The 26,228-nt window shown below is 36.5% G+C and overlaps 1 protein-coding gene across 1 annotated transcript; it reads right to left on the bottom strand.

Moving 5' to 3' along the window:
• Positions 1-9,392: 9,392 nt before the first annotated feature.
• Positions 9,393-9,840, bottom strand: LOC127666916 (mitochondrial import receptor subunit TOM5 homolog). Its single transcript, XM_052159916.1, is given in 2 exon segments — positions 9,393-9,676; positions 9,679-9,840. Coding segments are annotated over 2 exon segments (159 nt in total). The 5' UTR covers positions 9,784-9,840; the 3' UTR covers positions 9,393-9,622.
• Between the last annotated feature and the right edge of the window lie 16,388 nt (positions 9,841-26,228).

The following is a 26,228-nucleotide window of genomic DNA, read 5'->3' as shown; positions in this document are numbered from 1 at the left end:
TTTTATGGTGATTAGCTTCTTGCGTTCTTTATATATTTTGGATATTAGCCCTGTATCAGATGTGATGTTAGTGAAGATTTTTCATACTCTTTAGGTTGCTGATTTGTCTTATTGAATAAGTCCTTTGCTTTACAGAAGCTTTCCAGTATCTTGGGGGCCCATTCATCAATTCTCTATCTTAGAGCCTGAGCCATTGGAGTTCTGTTTAGGAAATTTCCCCTCTGTGCCAGAGTTCAATGCTCTTTCGTGCTTTCTTTTCCATTAGACTCAGTGTATCTGGTTTTATGCTGTGGTCTTTAATCTGCTTGGATTTGAGTTTGTGCAAGGTTACAAAGATGGGTCTATTTCCATTTTTCTACACACAGCCAGTTAGACCAGCACCATTTATTGAAGATTCATTCTTTTCTCCATTGTACATATTTGGCTTCTTTGTCAAAGATCAACTATCCATAAGTGTGTGGTTTAATTTCTGGGTCTTTATTTAATTCTTTTCCATTGATCAACATGTCTGTCTCTGTACCAATACCATGCAGATTTTATCACTATTTCTCTGTGGTATAGCTTGAGGTCAGGATGATGATTTCCCCCAGCCATTCTATAATTCTTAAGAATCGTTTTTTCTGTCCTGGGTTTTTTGTTATTCCAAATGAATTTGAGAATTGTTCTTTCTAATTCTATGAAGATTTGAGTTGGAGTTTTGATGGGGATTACATTGAATCTTTGAATACTTTGGAAGTATGGCCAATTTTTACTAGGTTAATTATGCCAATCCATGAGCATGGGAGATCTCTCCATTTTCTGACATCTTCTTCAATTTCTTTCTTGAGAGACTTGAAGTTATTGTCATAGAGGTCTTTCACTTGTTTGTTTAGTGTTACCCCAGCCCCAAGATATATTATATTATTTGTGCCTATTGTGAAGGGAGTTGTTTCCCTAATTACTTTCTCAGCCTTTTTATCACTTGTATAAAGGAAGGCTACTGATTTACTTGAGTTAATTTTATATCCAACCACTTTGCTGAAGTTGTTCATCAGCTGGAGAAGTTCTCGGGTAGAATTTTTTGGGTCACTTATGTATATTGTCATGTCATCTGCAAATAGGGATACCTTTATTTCTTCTTTGACAATTTGTATCCCCTTGATGTCTTTTTGTTGTCTTATTGTTCTATCTAGCACTTCAAGCACTATATTGAATAGATATGGGGAGAGTGCGCATCCTTGTCTTGTCCCTGATTTTAGTGAGATTGTTTCAAGTATGTCTCCATTCAATTTGATATTGGCTGTTGGTTTGCAGTAAATTGCTTTTATTGTGTTTAGGTATGGGCCTTGAATTTCTGATCTCTCCAATACTTTTAATATGAACGGGTGCTGTATTTTGTCAAATGTTTTTACTGTATCTAAGGAGATGATCATGTGATTTTTTTCTTTGAGTTTGTTTATATAGTAGATTGCATTAATGGATTTTCATATATTGAACCAACTTTGCATCCCTGGGATGAAGCCTACTTGATTGTAGTGAATGATCATTTTGATGTGTTCTTGGATTTGGTTTGAGTATTTTTTTCATCAATATTCATGAGGTTCTCCTTTTTGGTTGGGTCATTGTGTGGTTTAGGTATCAGAGTAATTGTGGCTTCATAGAACTAATTAGATAGTGTTCCTTCTCTTTCTATTTTATAGAATATTTTGAGGAATATTGGTAACTGGTGTTCTTTGAAGGTCTGGTAGAATTCTGCACTAAATCCATCTGGCCCTGGGCTTTTTGGGGTTGGTAGGTTTTTAAACTTCTTCCATTTCCTTATGGGATATGGGCCTGTTTAGATAGTTTATCTGTTCTTGATTTAACTTTGGTATGTGGTATCCCTCTATAAAACCATCCATTTCTGGGAGAAACAGACCTGCAGGTAGGAACACATTCCGCAGGACAGACTGTTGGCCTCATTCCCTAAAGACCAATCAGTTTAAAAATTCACATGGTTCTGCCAATCACATTGTGCCTAATGGCAGCAGCCCTGAGGACTATATAAAGGCTTGCTGTGATTGCTGCTCATGGACATTCTCTCTCCATGTATGGGGTGACCCCAGCATGCTGGAGTAAATAAAATTCCTCTTGCTTTTTGTATCAAAAAAAAATCCATTTCATCTAGATTTTCCAGTTTTGTTGAGTATAGACTTTTGAAATAGGATTTAATAATTTTTTGAATTTCCTCCATTTCTATTGTAATATCTCCCTTTTCACTTCTGATTTTTTTAATTTGGATACTGCCTCTGGGTCCTTTAGTTAGTTTGGCTAGAGGTTTGTCTATCTTGTTAGTTCTCTCGAAGAACCAGCTTTTAGTTTTGTTGATTCTTCGTATTGTTTGCTTTGTTTATATTTGGTTGATTTGGGCCCTGAATTTGACTATGTCATACTGTCTACTCCTCTTGGGTGTGTTTGCTTTTTTTGTTCTAAAGCTCTCAGGTATGCTATTCAGTTGCTAGCATAAGCACTCTCCAGTTTCTTTACAAGTGCACTTAGTGCTATGAATTTTCATCTTAGCACTGCTTTCATTGTGTCCCATAATTTGGGGTATGAAGTGTCAACATTTTCATTCGGTTCCAGAAAATCTTTTTCTTTTTTTTTTTTATTTTTTTATTTTCTAAATTCTTTGTTTACATTCCAAAACGCTTTCCCCTTTCCCAGTTCTCCCCTCCCCGTATGTCCCATAAGCCTTCTCTACACCCATACTCCAATCACCTCTCTCCTTTTTCTCTGTCCAGGTACTCCCCTACAGTGCTGGATCAGGCCTTTCCATGATCAGGGCCCTCTCCTTACTTCTTAATGGGAGTCATTTGATATGCTACTTGTGTCTTGGGTATTCAGAGCTTCTGGGCTAGTTAATATCCACTTATCAATGATTGCATCCCATGCGTATTCTTTTGTGATTGGGTTACCTCACTTAGGATGATATTTTCCAGTTCCAACCATTTGCCTACAAGTTTCAAGAATGCATTGCTTTTAATTGCTGAGTAGTATTATTTCTTTCTTTATTTCTTCCCTGACCAAGTTGTTGTTGAGTAGACAGCTGTTCAGCTTCCACGTGTATATGGAATTTCTGTTCTTTTTGTTATTGTTGAAGACCAGCCTTAGTTTGTAGTGATCTGATAAGATGTATGGGATTATTTCAATCTTCTTGTGTCAGTAGGGGTTTGTTTTGTGACCAATTATATGGTCAGTTATGGAGATGGTACCTTGAGGTTCTGAGAAGAAGGTCCACATCCCCTTACCCTCTTTACCATCTTTCTCACCTATCTTTGGATGTTGGGCTAGAAGGGAGGTTGAAGTGTCTGAGAAACATTATTAAAAGTAGGATTTTTAAAATTGAAGTCTATAGATGACCATTGTTATTTTTTATATTTTAGTGTATTTACATAATATATTACATTTACTGATTTTTATATACTGAACCATCCCTGAATCTCTGGGATGAAGTTCATTTGATCACAGTGGATCATCCTTTGCTGTGTTCTGAGATTCAGTTTTTAAGTATTTTATTGGAAATTTTTGCATTTATGTTAATAAGGAAAATTGGTTTGTAATTCTCTTTCTTGTTGAGTCTTTATGTTGTCTGAGCATCAGAATAATTATGGCCTCATAAAATGAATTTGACAATATTCACTTCTGTTTCTATTTCATGGAATAATTTGAGGAGCATTGGTCTTCACTCTTCTTTGAACATCTAGTAGATTTCTGGACTAAAACAATCTAGTCTGGTTGGGAGATTTAGGCCTATTTAGATTTCTGATCTGATCTTTGTTTACCTTTGGTAGATGGCACCTATCAAGAAAAGTTATCTATTACCTTTAGATTTTCTAATTAGGTAGCATGCAGATTTTTTTAAATCTTCTCATAATTCACTAGATTCTCTCAGTGTCTGTCATTATGTCCACCTTTTCATTTTTGATATTTTAAATTTGGATATTCTCTCATCATGTTTTAGTTAATTTGGATTTTTTTCAAAGACCCAACCCATAGTTTCCTTAAACTTTTGTATTGTTCTTTTTGTTTCTATTTATTGCTTTCAGTCCAGAGTTAGATAATTTATTCATATCAATTCTTTTTGGGTATCATTTATTCTTTTATGTTCTATAGCTTTTCGATGTGCTGTTAAGTTGCTAGTATGAAATTTACAAGTTTGGGTGAAATGTTCTATAAATATATGTTAGGTCCATTTGTTTTATAATGTCAGCTAGTTCCCACATTTACCAGTTTAGTTTTTGTCTGGGGGACGTGTTTGTTGGTAAAATTGGGGTATTAAAGTCTCCTTTTATTACTGTGTGAGGGGCAATATATGTTTTAAGCTGTAGTAATGATTCTTTTTTTAGCTGGAAAGAATTTTATTCACTTACAGGTGGTCTTCAGAGCAATCCCATTAGCACCACTGTATCACCAACATGAATATATCAGTTAAATTCTGAAAGCTTAGTCTGCTGGGAACTGCAATCCCCTAGATTCATATCTTAACCCTCATTTTACATTCTCAAAATGTCACACATTATACATGCTAGAAAGGCCTCTGGGAGAAGAACCTGCCAGTTACAGAAGAGAATTTCCTTCCATTTTACCTATACAGCACTGAGGGAAAAGAAGCTTATGGACCACATTGATGAGAGGCTCCATCAGCTCCAGGAAAACATAGATGCTAAAATGGCTTTGTTAGTGGACTAGCTGTGAAGCCACAACTCCCCACCCCCAAGAATGCTTATAAGACACTATGACTCCAGAGTAAGACTTTCCAATGGAGAAAGATAAGCTATGCACATACTATTATTACAAATATTTATTACATATTTATTACAAGGCCAGAATCCAAAAGGTTATGAAAATCAAGTCTTTAATATCCTTTGAAGGACAATTGTATTACATGAAGTAATGCTTCTTTTATAAACGTGGGGTATCATTGTCCTTGGGGCATTTTTCCTTTGATGAGTAATCAAGTGTCCTTTAATTTATCTCTTCTGATTTGAAGTCTATATTGTTAAATATTAAAATGGCTACACCAACTTTTTTCTTTGGTCCATTTCCTTGGAATATCTTTTTCCAGCCTTTGTGATTGTGTTAATATCAAGCCTTGATGTTGATGTATAATTTCTTGAATGAAACAGAATGATGGATACTGTTTTCATGTCCATTCTGTTAGTCTATGTTTTTTGTTGGGGAATTGTGACTGTAGATATTAAGAGATATTAAGGACCAATGAATGTTGATTTTTGTTATTTTGATATTGGTATATTGATTTGATTTGGGGGGAAAAAGATGAAGAGAGAGAAAGACAGAGACAGAGAGAGACACAGAGAGACAGAGAGACAGAGACAGAGAGAGATAAAGACAGAGAGAGACAAAGACAGACAGAGAGAGACGGAGAGGGAGAAGGAGAGGGAGGGGGAGAGGGAAAGGGAGAGAGAGTTGATTTGCCTTCTCTGAGATAATTTACTTTCTGTGTTTTCATAGATGAGGTTAACTTCTTTAGGTTGATGTTTTTCTTATCACACTTTCTATGAAACTGGATTTGTAGACAAATATTGTTTAAATTTGGCTTTATTATATAGTATCTTATTTTTCTATCTATGATGATTGTAAGTTGTACTAGATATAGTAATCTTGGCTAGCATCTGTGATTTTTTTAGGATCTGCAGCATACTTCCCAGATCCTTCTGGGTTTTAGACTTTTCCATTGATGTAATTTTAATAGATCTGCCTTTATTTGTTACTTTGTCTTTTTTCCTTGAAGTTTTAATAATCTTTCTTTTTCTGTATGCTTGGTGTTTTAATTATTATGTGCCAAGGGAACTTTCTTTTTTGATCCAATCTATTTTTCTTCTGTATGCTTTTTGTACTTTGACGGGGATCACTATTTTTTAATTTAGGGAACTTTCTTCCATGATTTTATTGAAAATATTATGTGGGCCTTGATCTTGGATCCTTCTCCTTCCTTTATTCTTACTATGGTTGGATTTGGTCTTTTCATAGTTTTCCAAAAGTTTTTTCAATAAGTTATTTTTTCAGAATTTCTTGACCAATATGTCTACTTCTTCTTCATTTATTTATTTATTTATTCGATATATTTTTTATTTACATTTCAGATAATTTCCACTTTTCTGACTCCCCACTCCCCGAAAGTTCTATAAGCCCTCTTCCCTCCCCCTATTCCCCCATCCACCCCTTCCCACTTCTCTGTTCTGATATTCCCCTATACTGCTACACTGAGTCTTTCCAGAACCAGGAGCCACTCCTCCATTCTTCTTGGACATCATTTAATATGTTGATTATGTCTTGGGTATTCCAAGTTTCTAGGCTAAAATCCACTTATCAGTGAGTGCATACCATGATTGATCTTTTGAGACTGGGTTGCCTCACTTAGTATGATGTTCTCCAGCTCCATCCATTTGTCTAAGAATTTCATGAATTCATTGTTTCTAATGGCTGAATATGTCCACTTCTTCTATTGACTCTTAAATGCATGAGATTCTGTTTTCCATGTCTTGTATTTTGTTAGTAAAGGTTGTCTATATGGTTACTGTTAAAATTCTTAAATTATTCATTTCCAAAATTCTTTCAGTTTTGGTTTTCTTCTTTGATTCTCTTTCCATTTTTAGGTCTTGAGCATTTTTATTCATTCCTTCTAACTATTTATGTTTCCCTGCATTTCTTTACAGAATTTATTCATTTCTCTTTAAAGACTTCTATCACCTTCATGCACCCTGTTTTAAGATCTTTTCCTTGTCATTTGGGTATGCTGGAATATTGATGGCCTGCTGTGGTAGATTGCTGGGCTCTATTGGAGATATGTTGTCCTAGTTGTTATTGTTTATGTTTTTAAACTGGCATGTAGGCATCTGGGATTTGAATGATTATAGTTCTAGATGTTGATTTCTGGTTTTGTGTCCATTGGATTGGTGTTTTGTTCCTTGGTTTCTGTATCCTCTCTGGGTTTTAAGAGAGTGTGATACTTGTTCTGTGTGTTGTCTTTTAGGCACATTTCTTTGGACCTGATAGTCAAAAAGTCAATAGAGACTATAGCAGGTTTTCTGCCACAGAGGTATGGATGGAATTGGTGGGATTGGGACTGGGGAGAACAGAAGGATATGTGATGATCTGCAGGTAGATATCTGCTTCCTTGGCTGGGGAGGCCTTTGGGTTAACAGGGGTGCCTACGGGAGTTGGGAACTAAAATAAATCAATAAATTAAGAGAGAGGGGTTAGGAGGGGAAGGTCTGTGGGATCCAATGGAGATGTGCAGCAGTGGTAGGAAGGCTGTAGTAAGTGTTCTGTTGCAAAGCTAGGAATGGGACAAAATTGAATTTGGAGGAGAGAAGAGAATGATGAAGGACCTCAGTTAGCTTTCCTGCTCCCCTGGCCTGATAAGATGGCATGTCAATCATTAACATTAAAAAAAAAAAAAGACACCAACTTTGGGAAGCTATTAGCTCTTTGCAATCAGACATACATTGGCCTTCACACTATACCCAGCCTCCTTTCGAGTTTATAATTCAAGTCTTTCTAGAAATCTATTTGCAGTTTTAACTCATAGGGAAGAAAAACTCAAAATTAGGTATGGGAAAGAACAAGGAAGAAGCAATCACATGAATCAAAAAATATAAACATATTTTCAATTTTATTATATGTAGTATTGCTTATTATTAAATAGTATTTATTAATTGCTATATTATCATATGTTATATTATTATATAGTATATTAATCATCAACAATAAGCAGTACTACAAAGAGCCTCTCACTTTCTTGGGGAAAAAAAGACATTAAAAATCTAATGAATCCATGAAGACTAGAGCTTTGTTAACTGTCTAATTAAGATAAAATAAACTTTAATTGTGATGTGTTTGCAATCATAAATTACAGAGCCTTTATATTCTGATTTTTAATACCAGGGTCAGCTATAAAATTTGTGGGACCAAGCACAAAATGTAAATGCAGGCTCCATATTCAAATGGAAAGAAAAGTGTTCTATGAAAAGTACTAAAATATAAAACACCCTTTTCACTGTTAGGCTATGATTTGTTCTTCAAATTAGTATTCTTTGGCAAGATTGATTGTTACAAATACATAAGAGCTGGTTTATGATTTAACCTACTTTGTACTCGATGAGCTACCGGGTTTCCCCAGGGAAACCAAAAAGATAGAAATAACATGGGCAGAAAAATCAAGCAAAATATTCTTGTTACATTGAGGTCCACTCTTATATCCCAAAACAGAGTGTTGCACTCCAAAATTATGCAACTCTTACCAGCGGGAAACTTCACTAAATATTGAATGAAAGTGCATGAAAGGTTTGCCATACCAGTAACAATGGTCTGAAAAATTCAGTGTGCCTTGATCCTCTGCCACCAAATTTCTTAAGATGTGTACAGATACCTAACTGGTTCTTCTTTACCTGAGTTCAAATCCAAGATAGATAGAAAGCTGTGAGTTGTTGTTTTCTATGTGGATGGGCTAAAACTGAGAGGGGGATGAAGACCCCTATGAATTCATCACAAAAGGTGAGGGTAGAGGGGGAGTGAGGGAAAGAAGACACTGAAGGGCAGGAACTGACTGCATCTGATGCCAAATTCCATATCCACATTTCCTCTTCCTATTTTCATTAACTTATTGAACTTCCATTCTAAAACATGAGATCAGGGCATAAAATAAGATTAGTGAGACATTGGCCAAAATAAATAAATAAATAAATAAATAAATAAATAAATAAATAAATAACACCAAGCCCTACCAACTGCAGGACTTCATGAACCTACATGAAGCTCTGGTCTGTGAAGCTGGCCCTACACAGTGCAACATTGATCCCAACATATGGACATGGAGATAATAAGTCATTTTATAACAAAGCTTATAATTACTCTAATTTGATTTTTAAAAATTGTCTTAGATAATACTAGAGAATCCTGAAGCCTGATATTGATAGGTCATAAAATACTTCATACATGAATAGGTTGATAGGTAAGGAGGTAAATGAACAGATGATAAGTTGATAGATAATTTCTGGAATTTCAAGTCTGTGAAAATAGAAAGGCACATGTTCTCATTTTAATCTCTTCTAGATATGTATTATATTTTAGGTTCCCCATAACTACCTTGAATATGCACATGCGTCTTTTTGTTGTCTACTTTCAAAAGAGACATACGGTTTTGGATTTGTTTTTTATTTCTTCATCAAAATGTTTATTAAAAATATAGACTGTGCTTAAATGTCATCGTGGGGGTGTGCTGACTTCCAAACAGACTCTTCACAAATAACAATTTGAACAGAAGTAAACAGAAACGACTACAGGGACGGTACCACTTCAGACAGAAGCCCCTCAGAGCCTGACACATACCATTTACCATTCCATCGGCAATCACAGAGGTGGATTTCATAGGCCTAAGGGCACCACGCCCACAAGACATCTTTTTACACTTCCCAAGTATTTTAGCTATGAAGGTCAGTTTTCAAAGCCTGACTTGTTCTCAACAAGCAGTTTTTGTGTCCCTTTAATCAGTCTTACACCTTTCTGGGCCAATTCATCTGCAGACAGGAGGAGAAACCGTCCCCAGGCTCTTCATGCCGTGCATCAACGAGACTCCCAATCCTCATATGCTGTCCAGCTTCTTTAAGATATATGGAGTGACTCACAGCAGGGCTTCATCACGAAGATGAAGAAGTTCCGAATGGAAGAGACCACATCCTCACGCATCTTCCGCTTCATCTCCTCCGGGACCAACTTCGGCCTGAGACCCTCGATCCGGAACATCGCGGCGGCTCTCCCTCCAAAGCTTGCGAGAGACGCAGCCTGCTCTCCTCCAGTGGCCGCCCTGTGCCCGGAACTCCGGTTTTGGATTTGTTATCTTTGCTTTAATATTTTTTCTAATTGGTTTTTATTGCTTAACATTAATTTGTCTTTTTTACTCCCTGTAGAAACTGCTATTATATTGCTAATGTGTTATTATGAAAAGTAGTTCCCACTATTTTATTATTTCTGCTTTAATAATTAAGCCATTTGTAGCTAAAGCAGTGGATCAGGGATTATGAGCCCTTGTCACTCAAATAAGAGACCAAGTTCAGTTTCCAGGCACCTGCATCAGGAAGCACACAACTGCCTCTAACTCCAGCTACAAGTGATCCGATGCCCTCTTCTGGCTTCCACAGGCAACCACATGCGTGTGCACAAACACGCAGATAAATTTAAACAATTAAATTAGTAACTCACTAAGAAGTGGGTATTAGCCAAAAAAGCACAGAATTTCCAGGATACAATCCACAGAAGTCAAGGTTAACGAGCTGAAGGGCCCAAGTGAAGATGCTTCAATCCCACTTAGGAGGGAGAAGAAAGCGATCACAGAGAGAAGGGGCAGAGGGAAGGACGTAGGTGGAAAAGGGCACAGGAAGGGGAAGAAGGGAACATGATCAGGTATTGGGGTCTGGGGACAAGACTGAAGCCCAGAGGGCCAGCAGAAAGAATGGAAACAGGCAACCTGGAGAGGTAAGAGGTGGAGGAGACCCTCCAAAATGTATCAGAGACCTGGGAGGTAAAAGACTCCCAGGAATCAAAGGGAGGGACCTTAGATGAATTGCCCTACAGTGGGCAGTAGGAACTTGTAAAGTCCACCTCCAGTAGAAAGACAGGACACCAAGTGGAAGGATTGGGTCTGACCCAGAATTGGTCCTGTCTGAAACAAGTGCAAGGGCAAATGGAGAAGAGGCTGGGGGAAAGGAGGTCCAGAGACAGACCCAAATTGGAATCCAGTCCAAGGGAAGGCCCCAAGGCCCGACACTATTACTGATGCTATGGTGTGCTTACAAACAGAAGCCTAGCATGAGTTCCCTCCAAAAGGCCCAACAAGCAGCTGAAGGCGTCAGATGCAGATATTTACACCCACCCAATGGACAGAAGCTGGGGAACCCTGAGGTTAAATTAGAAAAAAGCTGAAAGAAGCTGAGGAGGAGGACTAAAATAGGAAGACTAGTAGTCTCAACTAACCAGCAGAGGGCTATCTGGTCTGGACTCAGCAAGAGAAGATGCCCCTAACCCTCAAGACACTTGAAGTCCCAGGGAATGGGTAGGCCTGGTGGGATGGGGTAGGGGGATGGGGACATTCTGTGGAGAAGAAGGGAGGGGAGAATGGGATGAGGAACAGTCAGAAGGTGAACCTGGAGGGGGTTAAAGATTGGTCTGTAAAAAGAGATTAAAGTATAAAAAAAATTGACTTCCCCCCAAATAATAATAATTAAAGCAGTAAGCAGTTTAAGGCTAAAATGTTTTCAGTGTTTCTTTTCCTGTGGCTTATTGGTTCTGATGTATTATTTTCTTATTTTGAAAAGAATTTGCAGTACCAGTTTCTATTTCATTTTCTTTCAGAAGAATATATAAACCTTAATTTTCAAGTTCATACATGTTTGAGTCATTTAAGTTTGTTTTAATTCTAATATAAATCTCCCTACACCAAAATATCTTCCTGTAATGTGACTGTTATCTTGAATTTTAGTATCTTTGTGACTATCCACATTATCACATTTTGTAAATATTTAAATTATGTACAAACAAGTATATTCGCAGTAAATTGTATAATTCACATACTTAATCAAGTTATTGAGTTAATTGTTAAACTCCTCTTTTAGCTTAACTGTTTTGAGAGCTGTGGATGCTCTTCATTTCAGAATACATTAATCGTCTGCTCAGAAACTAGTGCATGTGTTTATGTGTGATAGCTTTGGTTGTATTGGTGGTCTCTTATATGTAAGATTACATTTTCTGCAAATAAAAATAGTGTGGTAGCTGGGAGTTTTTCACATAGCCTCTTATTACATTGAAGAACGGCTATTTCAGGTTTTCAATTCAGTTTATTATTTTCATCTTTCACTCCCTAGGGTTTAAGTAAAGCTGTAGACCTTGACTTATATTTTAAATTGAAGCATTTGTTTCTTCGAATGACTCTATTCTCCAGTCTTCTATGTATTTCTCTCTACAACCCCACTAAATGATCTGAAACTTTTTACTACTATTGGGAGAATCATAAAACAAGATATCTAAACTTAGAGCTTGATGTGTTTAAATTATGCTAAAAGTTGGCTCATACAAACTGATTTGGAGAACAAAAACTTGGGTATCCTAGTTTGGGCAATGGGTAACTTGTGATCCTTTTGTACTCTGTCAGACTTTCACTACATACTCAATACTCTAATTTTCTCAACACTTGTCCTTGATTCTCTAATGCATTCTGTGACAATTGCTACTGCTCCTTTCACATCCTGAATCTCAGCATCAAACTAGGTTCCCTGTGTTTCATCCTGTCAGCTGAAATGTACCCATATGCTGTTATCATTCATCATATATCTATGATTCATCATGTCAGCTAAAGTGTACCCGTTTGCTTTGATATTCAATTTCTGTATTGGTGCTTGATATTAGGAAAAATAAATAGCATCTGAATTATATCCCAAGACTCCAGATATAGTAGTCCTGCTTTCTTAAAATGCAGATTTTCTGGAGCTATCAGAGGTCACCATATACAGGTCCTCAGAACATGGGGCTTTAAGAGACAATCATATTTAAATTGGAAGTGACATTTTCATTTGCAAACTGTCTCCTTGAATCCTTGCTGTTATGGTTTGAGTTGGAGCATCTTTCAAACCCTCATGTGTTAATAGATTAGATGCCAGCTGACGGGTTTTTAGAAAGTGATTGTATCTTGAGGGCTCTGACCTAATGGATGGACTAATTCCTTGATGGATTTATGAGACAATGGTATTACTGGAAAGTAGTAGAAATTCCGAGGTGGTGCTAGTTAGGTAAAATGGGTTATTGGGTGTTTCTAGGCATTTGTCACAGTGACAAAAAAACTGAATAATGTACTTGCTGATGAGAAGATAGCTACATTGAATAGTAAAATGAAAACTCTTACAATAGTGAAAGAACTTTACTATTTATAGTTTTGTGTTTTGAGAACTAAGCCCCATACAGTTATGGTGCTTTTTCAAATTATATAAATCAACTATTTAATTTTATAGGATTATCTCTGTGACTCAGCACAGTTTAAGAGATTCTAAGGCTAACAGCAGTACATAATAATCTCTTATTTGTGGTTTCACTTTCTGATATTTAGTCAACTATACTCAACTATGGCTCAAAAATGTAAAACAAAAATCTCAAGAAATATACAATACTATTTATAATTGTACTTCACTCTCAATAATGCAACAAAATCTCATACAATTTTGCACTATTTCAACCAGAACCTGAATCATTTCTTTGTCCTGTGTACACATATTGTGTATGTTACCTGGTTGTTAGTTACTTCAGAGCAGTTTCATTTTTTTAGATAAACCTTTATGGTTTCACAGTGTTTATGTTAATGTGACTCACTTTCACTTAACAGCCACCCTGCAAAAGCAATGTTGTTGAAATGTTTGCTTCAGAGTTTTGTTCTAGTTTTTCTAATACAAATCCTTGATTTGTATCATAAGTTCCATTGAAAAGTGAATATGCAGAGATACTTTGTATTCACAGAGTTTTTCTGATAAGTTTTAGCTATGATATACTCCTAAAAAATATCCTGTTGTTACTACCTCCGCTTTGACAGATCTCCCACTGATAAGCTCTGTTGTAAAAACTATTAGACTTGTAAAAATGTTATAAGCTTATATAACGTAGTGATATAGTGTCAAGGAAGTGTTCATGAACACCAAATGACCAGTCAGGAACCAATCAGATACAATCACATCAGTTGTCTTGTTGCTCTAGCTAAGAAATAAAATGCTATATTGAATAGGTATGAAAAGAGGCTACATTATTGTCTTGTTCCTGATTTTAGAAGATATTCTTTGAACTGTTTATGACAATGTGGCATTGGACTTGCTATAAATTGCTGTTATTTTGCTGGGTGTGTGCCTTGCATTCCTAGTCTCTCCAAGAATTTTATCATGAATTTTGGATGTTGTCAAAGACCTTTTCTCCACTAATGAGATGATCTGTGATTATACACACGCGTGCGCGCGCGCGCACACGCGCACACACACACACACACACAGACCACTACCACTACCACCACCACAACCACCATCCCCACCTATAACTACAAGAACAAAATAACAGAAATTAACAATCATTGTTCATTGATATCTCCCAATAGCAAAGGCCTCATTACCCAATTAAAAGACACAAATTAACAGAAAGGTTGTGGAAACAGGATTAATAGTTTTACTGTGTACAAGAAACACATGTCAACATCAAAAGCAGCCATTACCTCAGAGTAAACAGTTGGAAAAAGATATTCCAAGCAAATGGACCTAAAGATACAAGCAGATACAGACATTTTAATATTTTTAAAAAAAGATGTCATATCAAAATTAATAAAATAAATGGGGAAGGACATTACACATACATTTTAAACAATCCACCAAAATGGCATTTCAACTCTTAACATCTATGTCCCAAAGACAAGGGCACCCACCATAGTAGAAGAAGCCCTACTACAGTTTAAATCATAAACTGACCCTTACACACTGATAATGGGAAACTCCAATATCCCACTCTAACCAGTGGTCAGGTCATCTAGACAAAAGCTAGACAGACAAATGCTGGAGCTAAATGACATTATAAACCAAATGAACCTAAAATATATTTAGAGAACTTTCCACCCAAATACAAAAGAAATACCTTCTCCTCCGTACCTCATGGAACTTTCTCCAAAATTGACCACATACTCAGACACAAAGCAAGACTCGACAGATACAAGAAAATCAAAACAACCCTTACATCCTATCAGACTACCATAGATTAAATCTGGATTTCAACAACAGAAACAGGAGAAAGCCTATATACTCATAAAAACTGAAAAATTCTCTCTTAATGAAAAAATAGAGCATCATAAACAGATAAAGATTTTCTAGAAATGAATGAAATCAGGTAGAATAGAATTAAAAATATATACACAAAATGCCCAAACTTATAGGACACAATGAAAGTGGTTCTAAGGTGAAAGGTCATACCACTAATTCCTACCTAAAAATAAAAAATAAAATGGAGACATCTAATGCTAGTGCTAAAACAAAGAGAAGTAAGGAAAACCAAGAAAAGCAGTAAGAAACTATGAAACTGAAAGCTAAAATTAAAAAAAAGAAACAGAAAGAACAATACAAAGAATCAATGAAACAAAGAATTGGTTTTCATGAAACATCAACAAACTAGAAAACCCCTTATCCAAACTAAAAGATGGAGAGAAAATATTCAAGTTAGCAAAATCAGAAACAAAAAGCAGCTATAACAAAAGCCAGGAGGAAATCCAGTGAATAATTAGGTTATATTTTAAATAACTGTACTCCACAAGAATGGAAGATCTAAAACAAATGGATAATTTTCTTGATAGATATTACAAAGTAAAATCAAGATCACATAAACAATTTAAATATACCGATAATTCCTAGAGAAATAGAAGGAGTCAGTAAAAATTTCATAATCAAAAATGCCCAAGCAAGACAATTTTCCTGCAGAATTCTATGAGACTTTCAAAGAAGAGTTAATGCAAATACTCTTCAATTTATTTCACAAAAGAGAAACAGAAGGAACATTATTTATTTCATTTTATGAGACCACAGTTACCCTGATCTTCAAACTACATAAAGACTCAAAAAAAGAAATAGAATTACAGGCCATCCTGCTCATGAAGATAAATGTAAAAATAGAAACAAACAACAGTAACAAAAAACAAAACACCGTTACCAAGTATGATTCATCCCAGAGATGCAGAGGTGATTCATAAACAGAAATCTATCGTTGTAATCCACCACACAAACAAACTGAAAGAAAAATAAAACATATGATCATCTCATTAAATGCTAGTAAAGCCTTTGCCAAAATCTAGCACCTCTTCATGATAAAATTACTGGAGCAGTAAGGGATACATAGTACATACCTAAATATAATAAAGGCAATGTGCAGCAATCCAATAGGCAACATCAAACTAAATAGAGAAAATATCATACCAATTCCAATATATTAGGAATAAGAAAAGGTTTATAATCTGTCCATATCTACTTGATATAATATTGAAGTTTTAGCTAAACCAATATGACAAATAAAGGGACACAAGGGAACACAAATTGAAAAGGACGCTAACATATCATTATTTGTACATGTTTTGACAGTATACATTAGTTTGACTAAAAATTTGACTAAAGAACTTCTATAAGTTATTAACACCTTCAGTGAAGTTGCTAGCTACAAGATTAATTTTTTAAACGACTTATCCTTCTATATACAAATAATAAATGGAATAGGAAAGAAATCAGAAAAACAACACATTTCACAATAGCCTCAAATAAGATAAAGTATCTTGGGTTAATTCTAATCAAGCAAGTGAAAGACTTGTTTGTGAAAACTTAAAGTCTTTATAGAAAGAAATTGAAGGAGATATCAGAAAATGTGTCCTGTAGTCATGGGTTGGCAGACTTACATAGTAAAAATGTCCATCTTATAAAAAAATCTATATAGTCAACAGGACCCCCACCAAAATTCTGACACAATTCTTTACAGACCTTGGAAAGCTAATTCTCAATTTTTACATGAAAAAAATAAAAAAATTAGGATAACTAGAACAATTCTGAGTAATTAAAAAAAACTGATAAGGTATCACTACTTCTGATTTCAAGCTGTACTAAGGAAGTATAGCATAAAAAAGTCACTTTAATTAATGGAATGGATTTTCAGACCTGGATACCTCACTTTTTATAAAGAAGTTATAAATATACACTGAAAAACACATCTTTAACAAAGATTGCTACTACTCTAACTGGAGGTCTGTATGAAAACAGTGCAAATAGACCATATTCATCACTCTGCAAAATACTTAAGTTCAAATTGATCAAGGACTTCAACATAAATACAGACACACTAAAACCAATAGAAGAAGTGGGGGATAAACTTTAAAGTACTGTCACAGGAGACAATTTTTGACCAGATCACCATATGCATGGACATTAAAATCAACAATTAATAAATAAAAAACCTCATGAAAGTGAAAAGCTTATGTAAGGCATGAAATGCCATCAATGGGACAAAAGAACAGCCTAGAGTATGGGAAAAATTATCAACTCTACATTAAATAGAGGGCTAATATCCAAAATATTATTAAGAACTCAATAAATTAGACATCATCCAGAAAATATCAATACCTGAATGAGGTAACCCAATCACGAAAGAATACACGTGGTATGCACTCACTGATAAGTGGATATTAGCCCAAACACTCAGAAAACCCAAGATACAATTCACAGACCACATGAAACTCAAGAAGAAGAAAGATCAAAGTATGGGTGCTTTGGGGTTCTTAGAAAAGGGAACAAAAACACTCACAGGAGCAAATACAGAAACAAAGTGTGGAGCAGAGACTGAAGGGAAGGCCATCCAAAGACTGGTCCACCTGGGGATCTATCCCATATACAGTCATGAAACCCAGACACTATTGTGGATGCCAAGAAGTACATACTGACAGGAACCTGATATAGCTGTCTCCTGAGAGGCTCTGCCAGAGCCTGACAAATGCAGAAGCAGATGCTCATAGCCAACCATTACAGTGAGCACCGTGTCCCCAGTGGGATCCCCAATGGATGAGTTAGAGAAAAGTCTGAAGGAGCTGGAGGGGTTTGCAACCCATAGGAACCAAACAGACCCTCCCCCCAGAGCTCCCAGAGACTAAACCACCAACCAAGTTGTGCACATGGAGGGACCAATGGCTCCAGCCTCATATGTAGCAGAGGATGGCCTTATCTGGCATCAATGGGAGGAAAGGCTCTTGAACCAGTGAAGGCTTGTTGTCCCAGTGTAGAGGAATTTGTAGGCAGGGAGGTGGGAGTGGGTGGGTGGAGGAACACCCTCATAGAAGCAGGGGAGAAGGAGGAGATAAGAGTTTTCCAGGGATGGGGGGACTGGGAAAGAGGATAATATTTGAAATGTAAATAAAGAAATTATCCAAGAACAAAAAAAAGGGAAAAAATCAAATGATACACTTTTAAAATGAGGTGTAGATGGGGATACAGATCAAAACAGAATCCTCAGTAAAGAAATCTGAAATGGCTAAGAAATTCTTAAGAGCCTCTTTGACATCCTTAGCCATCAGGGAAATGAAAATCAAAACTACTTTGAGATTCTGACACCTGAGAGAATGGCTGATTTCAAAAACACAAGTGACAACTCTTGTGAGAATGTGGAGCAAAGGGAACACTCCTCCACTGGTTGTAAATTTGTACAACCACTATATCAGTATAGTAGCTCATCAGAAAGCAGGGATCAGTCTACCTCAAGACTCAGCTGTAGCACTCTGACATATACCCAAAGGATGTGTCATCCTATCATAAGGACTCTTGCTTACCTATGTTCATAGCAGCTTTATTTGTAAAAGCTGGAAACTAGACACAACCTAGATATCCACTAACTGAAGAAAGGATAAAGATGTGGTACATTTATACCATGTAGTATTGCCATTTTTTAAAAAATGGCATCATGAAATTTGAAGCCAAATAGATGGAACTAGAAAAATATTATCTTGCATGACATAGCCCAGGCCCAGAAAGAAAAACATGGTACATAATCACTTATAAGTGGACTTTAGCTGTTAATTAAGTAATCAAGCTACAATCCACAGACTCAGAAATGTTGAAGAGGAAAACTATAGTGGGAAGCATGTATCCCCCTTGGAAGGGGAAAATAGGTTCTTTGGATGGAGTAGGAAGGACGGCATATTAGGTGGGTGGAATGGAGAGAGTGAATGTAAGGAAAGATAGTTGGACTTTGTGGAGGGCTGTATGGAAACCTTGGGAAGAGGAAACTTCCTGGTATCTATGAGGGTGACCGTAATGAGAATGGGGTTATTCTAGATGGAGTCTGAACTGACCATCTATATAATTAGGCAAGGCTTCCAGTTGTGAGAATGGGTTAAATTTGGTTGAGTTGTTGGCCAAGGAGGTCCCATAGAGAACCCTGGATGATGAAAGAACAGAATTTCTTCCTCTGAAAACTAACAGCAGGATCACACTGCCAAGACAATTTCCACAGTTCATTGAACATAGAACAGTGGAACTGGTGTGGACTTATAGCTTTCACTACTATATTCTAGCATCTTTGGTACAAGAACACATACTCTGCGGGCTATGGAAAGAGAAATTTGGAAGCTAACTCTGCCATAAAAACCTTGAACTACAATCTATCCTACCTGCAAGATGTACTTGGGCAATGGAGACATAGAAATATGAGAGTAGTCAAGCAATGTTTAGTTTAACTTGAGCTTAACATGCCACAAGAGGGAGCCCATGCCCTACATTGACTAGATGGCCAGCAACTAGAACTAGATAGCACAGAAGCCTAGGACAGAATCAAACATAACTGGAAAAACAAAACAAAACAATACAAAACAATACAATGATTCCTAATGATGTGCTCATAGATCAGTGCCTTGTCTAGTCATGATCAAGAGTCTTTCCCCACCAGCAAATAAGAGAGGGTGCAGATATCCAAAGCCAGGCATTATGTAGAGAGAGTGTAAATGGGAAGTCTCCATCAGGTCCCTCCCCTTGATGTGGGAAACCTCTCAGAGGAGGGGAAGGAAAGACTTTAAGAGTCAGAAGACTGGTAGAACATGGCCCACTAAATCAGCAAAGGTCTCAAATAGCTCATAGAGACAGAAACAGTAAGGATGGGGCTTGCATGGGTATGCACCAGGTCCTTTAGACATATATTATGACTATTGGCATGGTGTTCTTGTTTGACTCCTAACAGTGGGAGAATGTGTACCTTTGACTCTTTTGTCTGCTTGCCTGCTCTTGAGACTATTCCTACTATATGGCAGTCTATTCAGCCTCAATAGGAGGGTTTTTGCCTTGTATTGTTGCATCTTGTTTTGTCCTGTCTGGCTGTAATCACTTGGCGGCCTGTACTTTTCTGAAGAGGAAATAGAAGCCATGGAATTGGGAGAGGTGCAGTTAAGAGGAGCAGGGTCAGGGGGAGGGAAAACTATGGTTGAGGTGCATTGTATAACAGATTAATCTACTTTCAATTTTAAAAAGTAAGAAGGAACCTTGAGATGATCCTGTGCCATAGGGCTCCATAGCCAAATAGCACCTGAAGAGAGACAATCTCCCAAGAGTGTTGACAAGCCTATGAGCACAGATAAGACCACCACTTTTGCTCAGAGGGAATCTCCCAGAACCCTTAGGGCACAGGAATCAAGAGTGGCCTAGGGCAGAAGCCTTCCAGCATCCATCTGAGCCCAGAGCTGATTCTGTGCCACAGCACACAGAATACCAGATACAGAGATACTAGCAGGAGAGAGCTGGTCTCCCAGGATGTGAACACAGGTAAGACCACCACTTCTCTTAAAATTTCTGGCACAAGAGGGACTTACCGAGAGCCATCAGGACACAAGAACCAAGGAATAAGCTGGGGACAGGATCCTTCTGGATTCTCTCTGCACATCAGAGATGACACTGTACCACAGCTCTCCACACCCAAATACCTCCCAGGGAGAACTGGTCTCCCAGGAGTACTGACACATAAGCTTGCAGGAGGGACAAGTAACAGTCAGAGATAGCAAAAACAACTAACACCAGAGATAAAAAGAAGGACAAAAACATAAGCAACAGAAACCAGGGCTACCTGGCATCAGCAGAACATAGTTATGCAAATACAGTGAGCCCTGGTTACCCCAACACACCAGAAAAGCAAGACTCTGATTCAAAACCACATCTCATAAAAATGATAGATGACTTTAAGAAGGACATAAATAATAAATCCTTTCAAGAAATACAGGAGAACAGAGGTAAACAGGTAGAAGCCCTTAAAGAGTAAACACAAAAATCCCTTAAAGAATTATAGGAAAACACAAACAAACAGGTGAAAGAAATAAACAAAACCATCTAGGATTTAAAAATATAAATAGAAACAATAAAGAAATCACAAAGGGAGACAATCCTGGAGATAGAAAATCTAGAAAAGAGATCAGGAGTCATAGATGCAATCATCACCAAAACAATACAAGAGATAGAAGAGAGAATCTCAGGTACAGAAGATACCATAGAAAACATTGACACAACAGTCAAAGGCAAAAAAAAACTCCTATCCTAAAATATCCAGGAAATCCAGGACACAATGAGAAGACTGAATCTAAGGATTATAGGTGTAGAGGAGAGCAAAGATTCCCAACTTAAAGGGCTAGTAAATATTTTCAACAAAATTATAGAAGTAAACTTCCCTAACCTAAAGAAAGAGATGCCCAAAAATATAAAAGAAGCCTACAGAACTTCAAATAGACTGGATGAAAGGAGGACTTCTTCCCATCAAATAATAGTCAAAACACCAAATGCAAAAAACAAAGAAAGAATATAAAAAGCAATAAGGAAAAATGTCAAGCAACATATAAAGGCAGACATATCAGAATTACACCAGACTTTGTGCCAGAGACTATGAAAGTCTAAAGGTCCTGGGCAGACCTCATACAGAACCTAAGAGAATACAAATGCCAGCCCAGTAAAACTCTCAATTACCATAGATGGAGAAATCAAGATATTCCATTAAAAAAACAAATTTACACAATATCTTTCCACAAATCCAGCCCAACAAAAGTTAATGAATGGAAAATGCCAACACAAGGAGGGAACTACACCCTAGAAAAATCAAGAAACTAATCTTTCAACAAACCCAAAAGAAGATAGCCACACAAACATAAAAATAACATCAAAAATGACAAGAAGCAAAATCACTATTCATTAACATCTCTTAACACCAATGGACTCAATTCCCCAATAAAAAAACATAGACTAAGAGACTGGATACATAAAAAGGACCCAGCATTTTGCTGCCTACAGGAAATGCAAATCAGTGTCAAAGAAGGACACTACTTCAGAGACAAGAACTTGAAAACAATTTTCCAAACAAATGGTCTCTAGAAACAAACTGGAGTTGTGATTCTAATATCAAATGAAATCGACTTTCAACCAAAAGTTATCAAAAAAAAAAAAAAAAAGATTAGAAAGGACACTTCATACTCATCAAAGGAAAAATCTACCAAGAAAGGATCTCAATTCTGAATATCTATGCTCCAAATGCAAGGGCACCCACATTCATAAAAGAAACTACTGAAGCTCAAAGCACCTCACACAATGATAGTAAGAAACTTCAATACCCCACTCTCATCAGTGGACAGATGAGAAATCATGGAAACACAAACTAAACAGAAACACATTGAAACTAACAGAAGTTATGGACCAAATGAATTTAACAGATATTTACAGAACATTTCATCCGAATTCAAAAGAATATACCTTCTTCTCAGCACCTCAGGATACCTTCTCAAAAACTGACCATATAATCAGTCACACAACAGGAGCTTGTTCTTTGAGAAAATCAACAAGATAGCTAAACCCTTAGCCAAACTAACCAGAGGGCACAAAGACAGTATCCAAATTAACAAAATCAGAAACGAAAAGGAGATATATCAACAGAAACTGAGGAAATTCAAAAAAATCATCAGATCATATTATAAAAGCCTATACTCAACATACCTCAACAAATATAAGATTGAAATAATCCCATGCCTCCTGTCAGAGCAATATGGATTAAGGCTGGTCTTCAATAAAAACAACAAATCAGAAAGCACACATACACATGGAATACCACTCTACTCAATGATAACTTGGTCATGGAAGAAAGAAAGAAAGAAAGAAAGAAAGAAAGAAAGAAAGAAAGAAAGAAAGAAAGAAAGAAAGAAAGAAAGAAAGAAAGAAAGAAAGAAAGAAAGAAAGAAAGAAAGAAAGGAAGGAAGGAAGGAAGGAAGGAAGGAAGGAAGGAAGGAAGGAAGAAAGAAAGAAAGAAATTATAAACATTTTAGAATTTAGTGAAAATGAACATACAACATACCAAAACTTATAGGATACAATGAAAGCAATGTTAAGGGGAAAATTTATAGCTCTGAGTGCCTCCAAAAAAAACTGGAGAGAGCATATACTAGCAGCTTTACAGCACACCTGAAAGGTGTAGAACAACAAGAAGAAAATATACCCAAAGGAATAGAAGGTAGGAAATAATCAAATTAATGGCTGAATTCAACCAAATAGAAACAAAAGGAACTATCCAAAGAATCAACAAAACCAGGATCTGGTTCTTTGAGAAAATCAACAAGATAGGTAAACCCTTAGCCAGACTAACCAGAGGGCATAGAGAGAGTATCCAAATTAACAAAATCAGAAAGGAAAAGGGAGATATAACAACAGAAATTGAGAAAATTCAAAAAATCACAAGATTGTACTACAAAGGCTTATGCTCTACACAACTGGAAAGTATGGATAAAATGTACAATTTTCTAGACTTGTTGTGGATAGCCTGGGCTTATATTTTGATGCTAATTCCACTCCTTAGAGGGGCTGCAGATGAGGAGTTGCCTTGTGAACCTTCTCCCCACCTTAACTTTTCAAATAAAGGCTTGAGTCAATGTTTAGGCAGGAGGAAGGGGGAGGAGCTGAGCATTTAGGGGATGAGTGACTGGGGATCAACAGGAAGGGAGGAGCTACAGTGAAGCAATGGAGAGGCTGCAGAGAGAGAAGATTGTGGCCTGGAGAAACCACAAGCAATATGGGATAATATATATGGAAATAGTGTAGTATAGTGGGAGATCTGCCCAATCTATGCTTATAGCTTGCTTTATTAACTGATTGGTTGAGATTTCCTTTACTGGGGAATTGGGTTAGAAACAAAGTGCAACAGATACCAAATACCAAAGTTAGATCAGGATCTGATAAACAATCAAAACTCTTCCATAACCACTAAAGAAATAGAAGTGATATTACTAGTCCCCCAACAAAAAATGAAGCCCAGGGACAGATGGTTTTAGTGGAAAATTTTATCAGACCCTCAAAGAAGACCTAATATCAATACTATGCAAACTATTCCAAAAAACTGGAAACAGAAAGCACACTACCCAATTTCTTCTATCAAGCCAGAGTTACACTGATACCAAAACCTCACAAAGACTCAACAAAGAAAGAGAACTTCAGACCAAACTTGCTTATGTATATTTAAAAAAAAATACACGATAAAATTCTCACAAACCAAATCCAAGAACACATCAAAATGATCATTCACTATGATCAGGTAGGCTTCATCCCAGAGATGCAGGGATGGTTCAATATATGGAAATCCATCAATGTCATCCACTACATAAACAAACTCAAAGAAAAAACACTTGATCATCTCATTAAATGCTGAAGAAGCATTTGACAAAATTCTACATTCCTTCATGTTAAGTCTTGGAATGATCAGGAATTCAAGGCCCAAACCTAAACACAGTAAAAACAATATACAGCAAATCAGTAGCCAACATCAAACTAAATGGAGAGAAACTTGAAGCAATCCCACTAAAATCAGGGACTAGACAAGGCTTCCCTCTGTCTTCCTATCTATTCAATATAATATTTGAAGTTCGAGCTAAAGCAATTAGACAGAAAAAAGAGATCAAAGTGATACAAATTGAAAAGGAAGAAGTCAAAATATCATTATTTGCAGATAATATGATAGTATACTTAAGTGACTTTAAAAACTCCACCAGAATTTCTACAGCTGATAAACAAATTCAGCAAAGTGACTGGATATAAAATTAACAAATCAATAGCCTTCCTATAATCAAAGGATAAACAAGCCGAGAAAATAATTAGTGAAATGACACCCTTCAAAATAGCCACAAACAATATAAAGTATTTTGGTGTGACTCTAACTGAACAAGTGGAAGATATGTATGACAAGAATTTCAAGTCACTGAAGAAAAAATTGAAGAAGACATCAGAAGATGGAAAGAACTCCCATGCTTGTGAATGAGCAGGATTAATATAGTAAAAATGGCCATCTTGCTGATAACAATCTGCAGATTCAATGTAATCCCCATCAAAATTGCAACTCAATTCTTCATAGAATTAGAAAGAGCAATTCTCAAATTTATTTGGAATAACAAAAAAGCCAGGATAGTGAAAACTATTCTCAACAATAAATGAACTTCAGCATCTTTGACCTCCAGCTATGATACAGAGTAATAGTGATAAAAACTACATGGTATTGGTACAATGACAGGCAGGTAGGTCAATGGAATAGAATTGAAGACCCAGAAATTAACCCTCATACCTATGGTCACTTGATCTTTGTCAAAGGAGTTAAAACTATGCAGTGAAAAAGGACAGCATTTTCAACAAATGGTGCCAGTTCTACTGGCGGTCAATATGTAGAAGAATACAAAGCTCAAATCCAAGTGGATGAAGAACCTTCACATAAAACCAAATACACTGAGTCTAATAGAAGAAAAAGTGGGGAAAAGCCTCAAACACATGGGAACAGGGAAAGTTCCTGAACAGAACATGAATGGCTTATGCTCTAAGATCAAGAATTGACAAATGGGACTTCATAAAATTCCAAAGCTTCTGTAAGGCAAAGGACACTGTTAATTGTATAAAACAGCAACCAACAGATTGGAAAAAATCTTTACCAATACTACATACAAAGAACTCAATAAATTAGATTCCAAACAATCAAATAACCCTATTAATAATGGTGTACAGAGCTAAACAAAGAATTCTCAACTGAGGAAACTTGAAAAGTCGAGAAGCACCTAAAGAAATGTTTGACATCCTTAGTCATAAGGGAAATGCAAATCAAAACAACCCTGAATTTCCACATCATACAGTCAGAATGGCTAAGATCAATAATTCATATGACAGCAGATGCTAGTGAGAATGTGGAGAAAATGGAACACTTCTTCATTGTTGGTGGGATTGCAAGCTGGTACAACCATTCTGAAAATCAGTCTGTCAGTTCCTCAGAAAATTGTGCATAGCATTATCTGAGAATGCAGCTATACCACTCCTGGGCACATACCCAAAAGATGCTCCAATATATAACAAGGACACATGCTTCACTATGTTAATAGCAGTCTTATTTGTAATAGCCAGAATCTGGAAAGAACCCAGAAGTCCCTCCACAGAAGAATGAATACAGAAAATGTGGTACATTTACATAATAGAATATTACTCAGCTATTAAAAACAGCTTCATGAAATTCTCAGGCAAATGGATGGAACTTGAGAGTATCATCCTGAGTGAGGTGACTCAATCACAAAGGAACAAACATGGTATGTACTCACTGATAAGTGAATCCAAAAGTTCGGAATACCCAAG

The sequence above is a fragment of the Apodemus sylvaticus genome, chromosome 16 (assembly GCF_947179515.1).
Source record: "Apodemus sylvaticus chromosome 16, mApoSyl1.1, whole genome shotgun sequence".
In the NCBI taxonomy this organism is placed as follows: Eukaryota; Metazoa; Chordata; class Mammalia; order Rodentia; family Muridae; genus Apodemus; species Apodemus sylvaticus.
The sequence above is the reverse complement of the archived record's forward strand: the minus strand, read 5'-3'. Positions and strand labels throughout refer to the sequence as shown.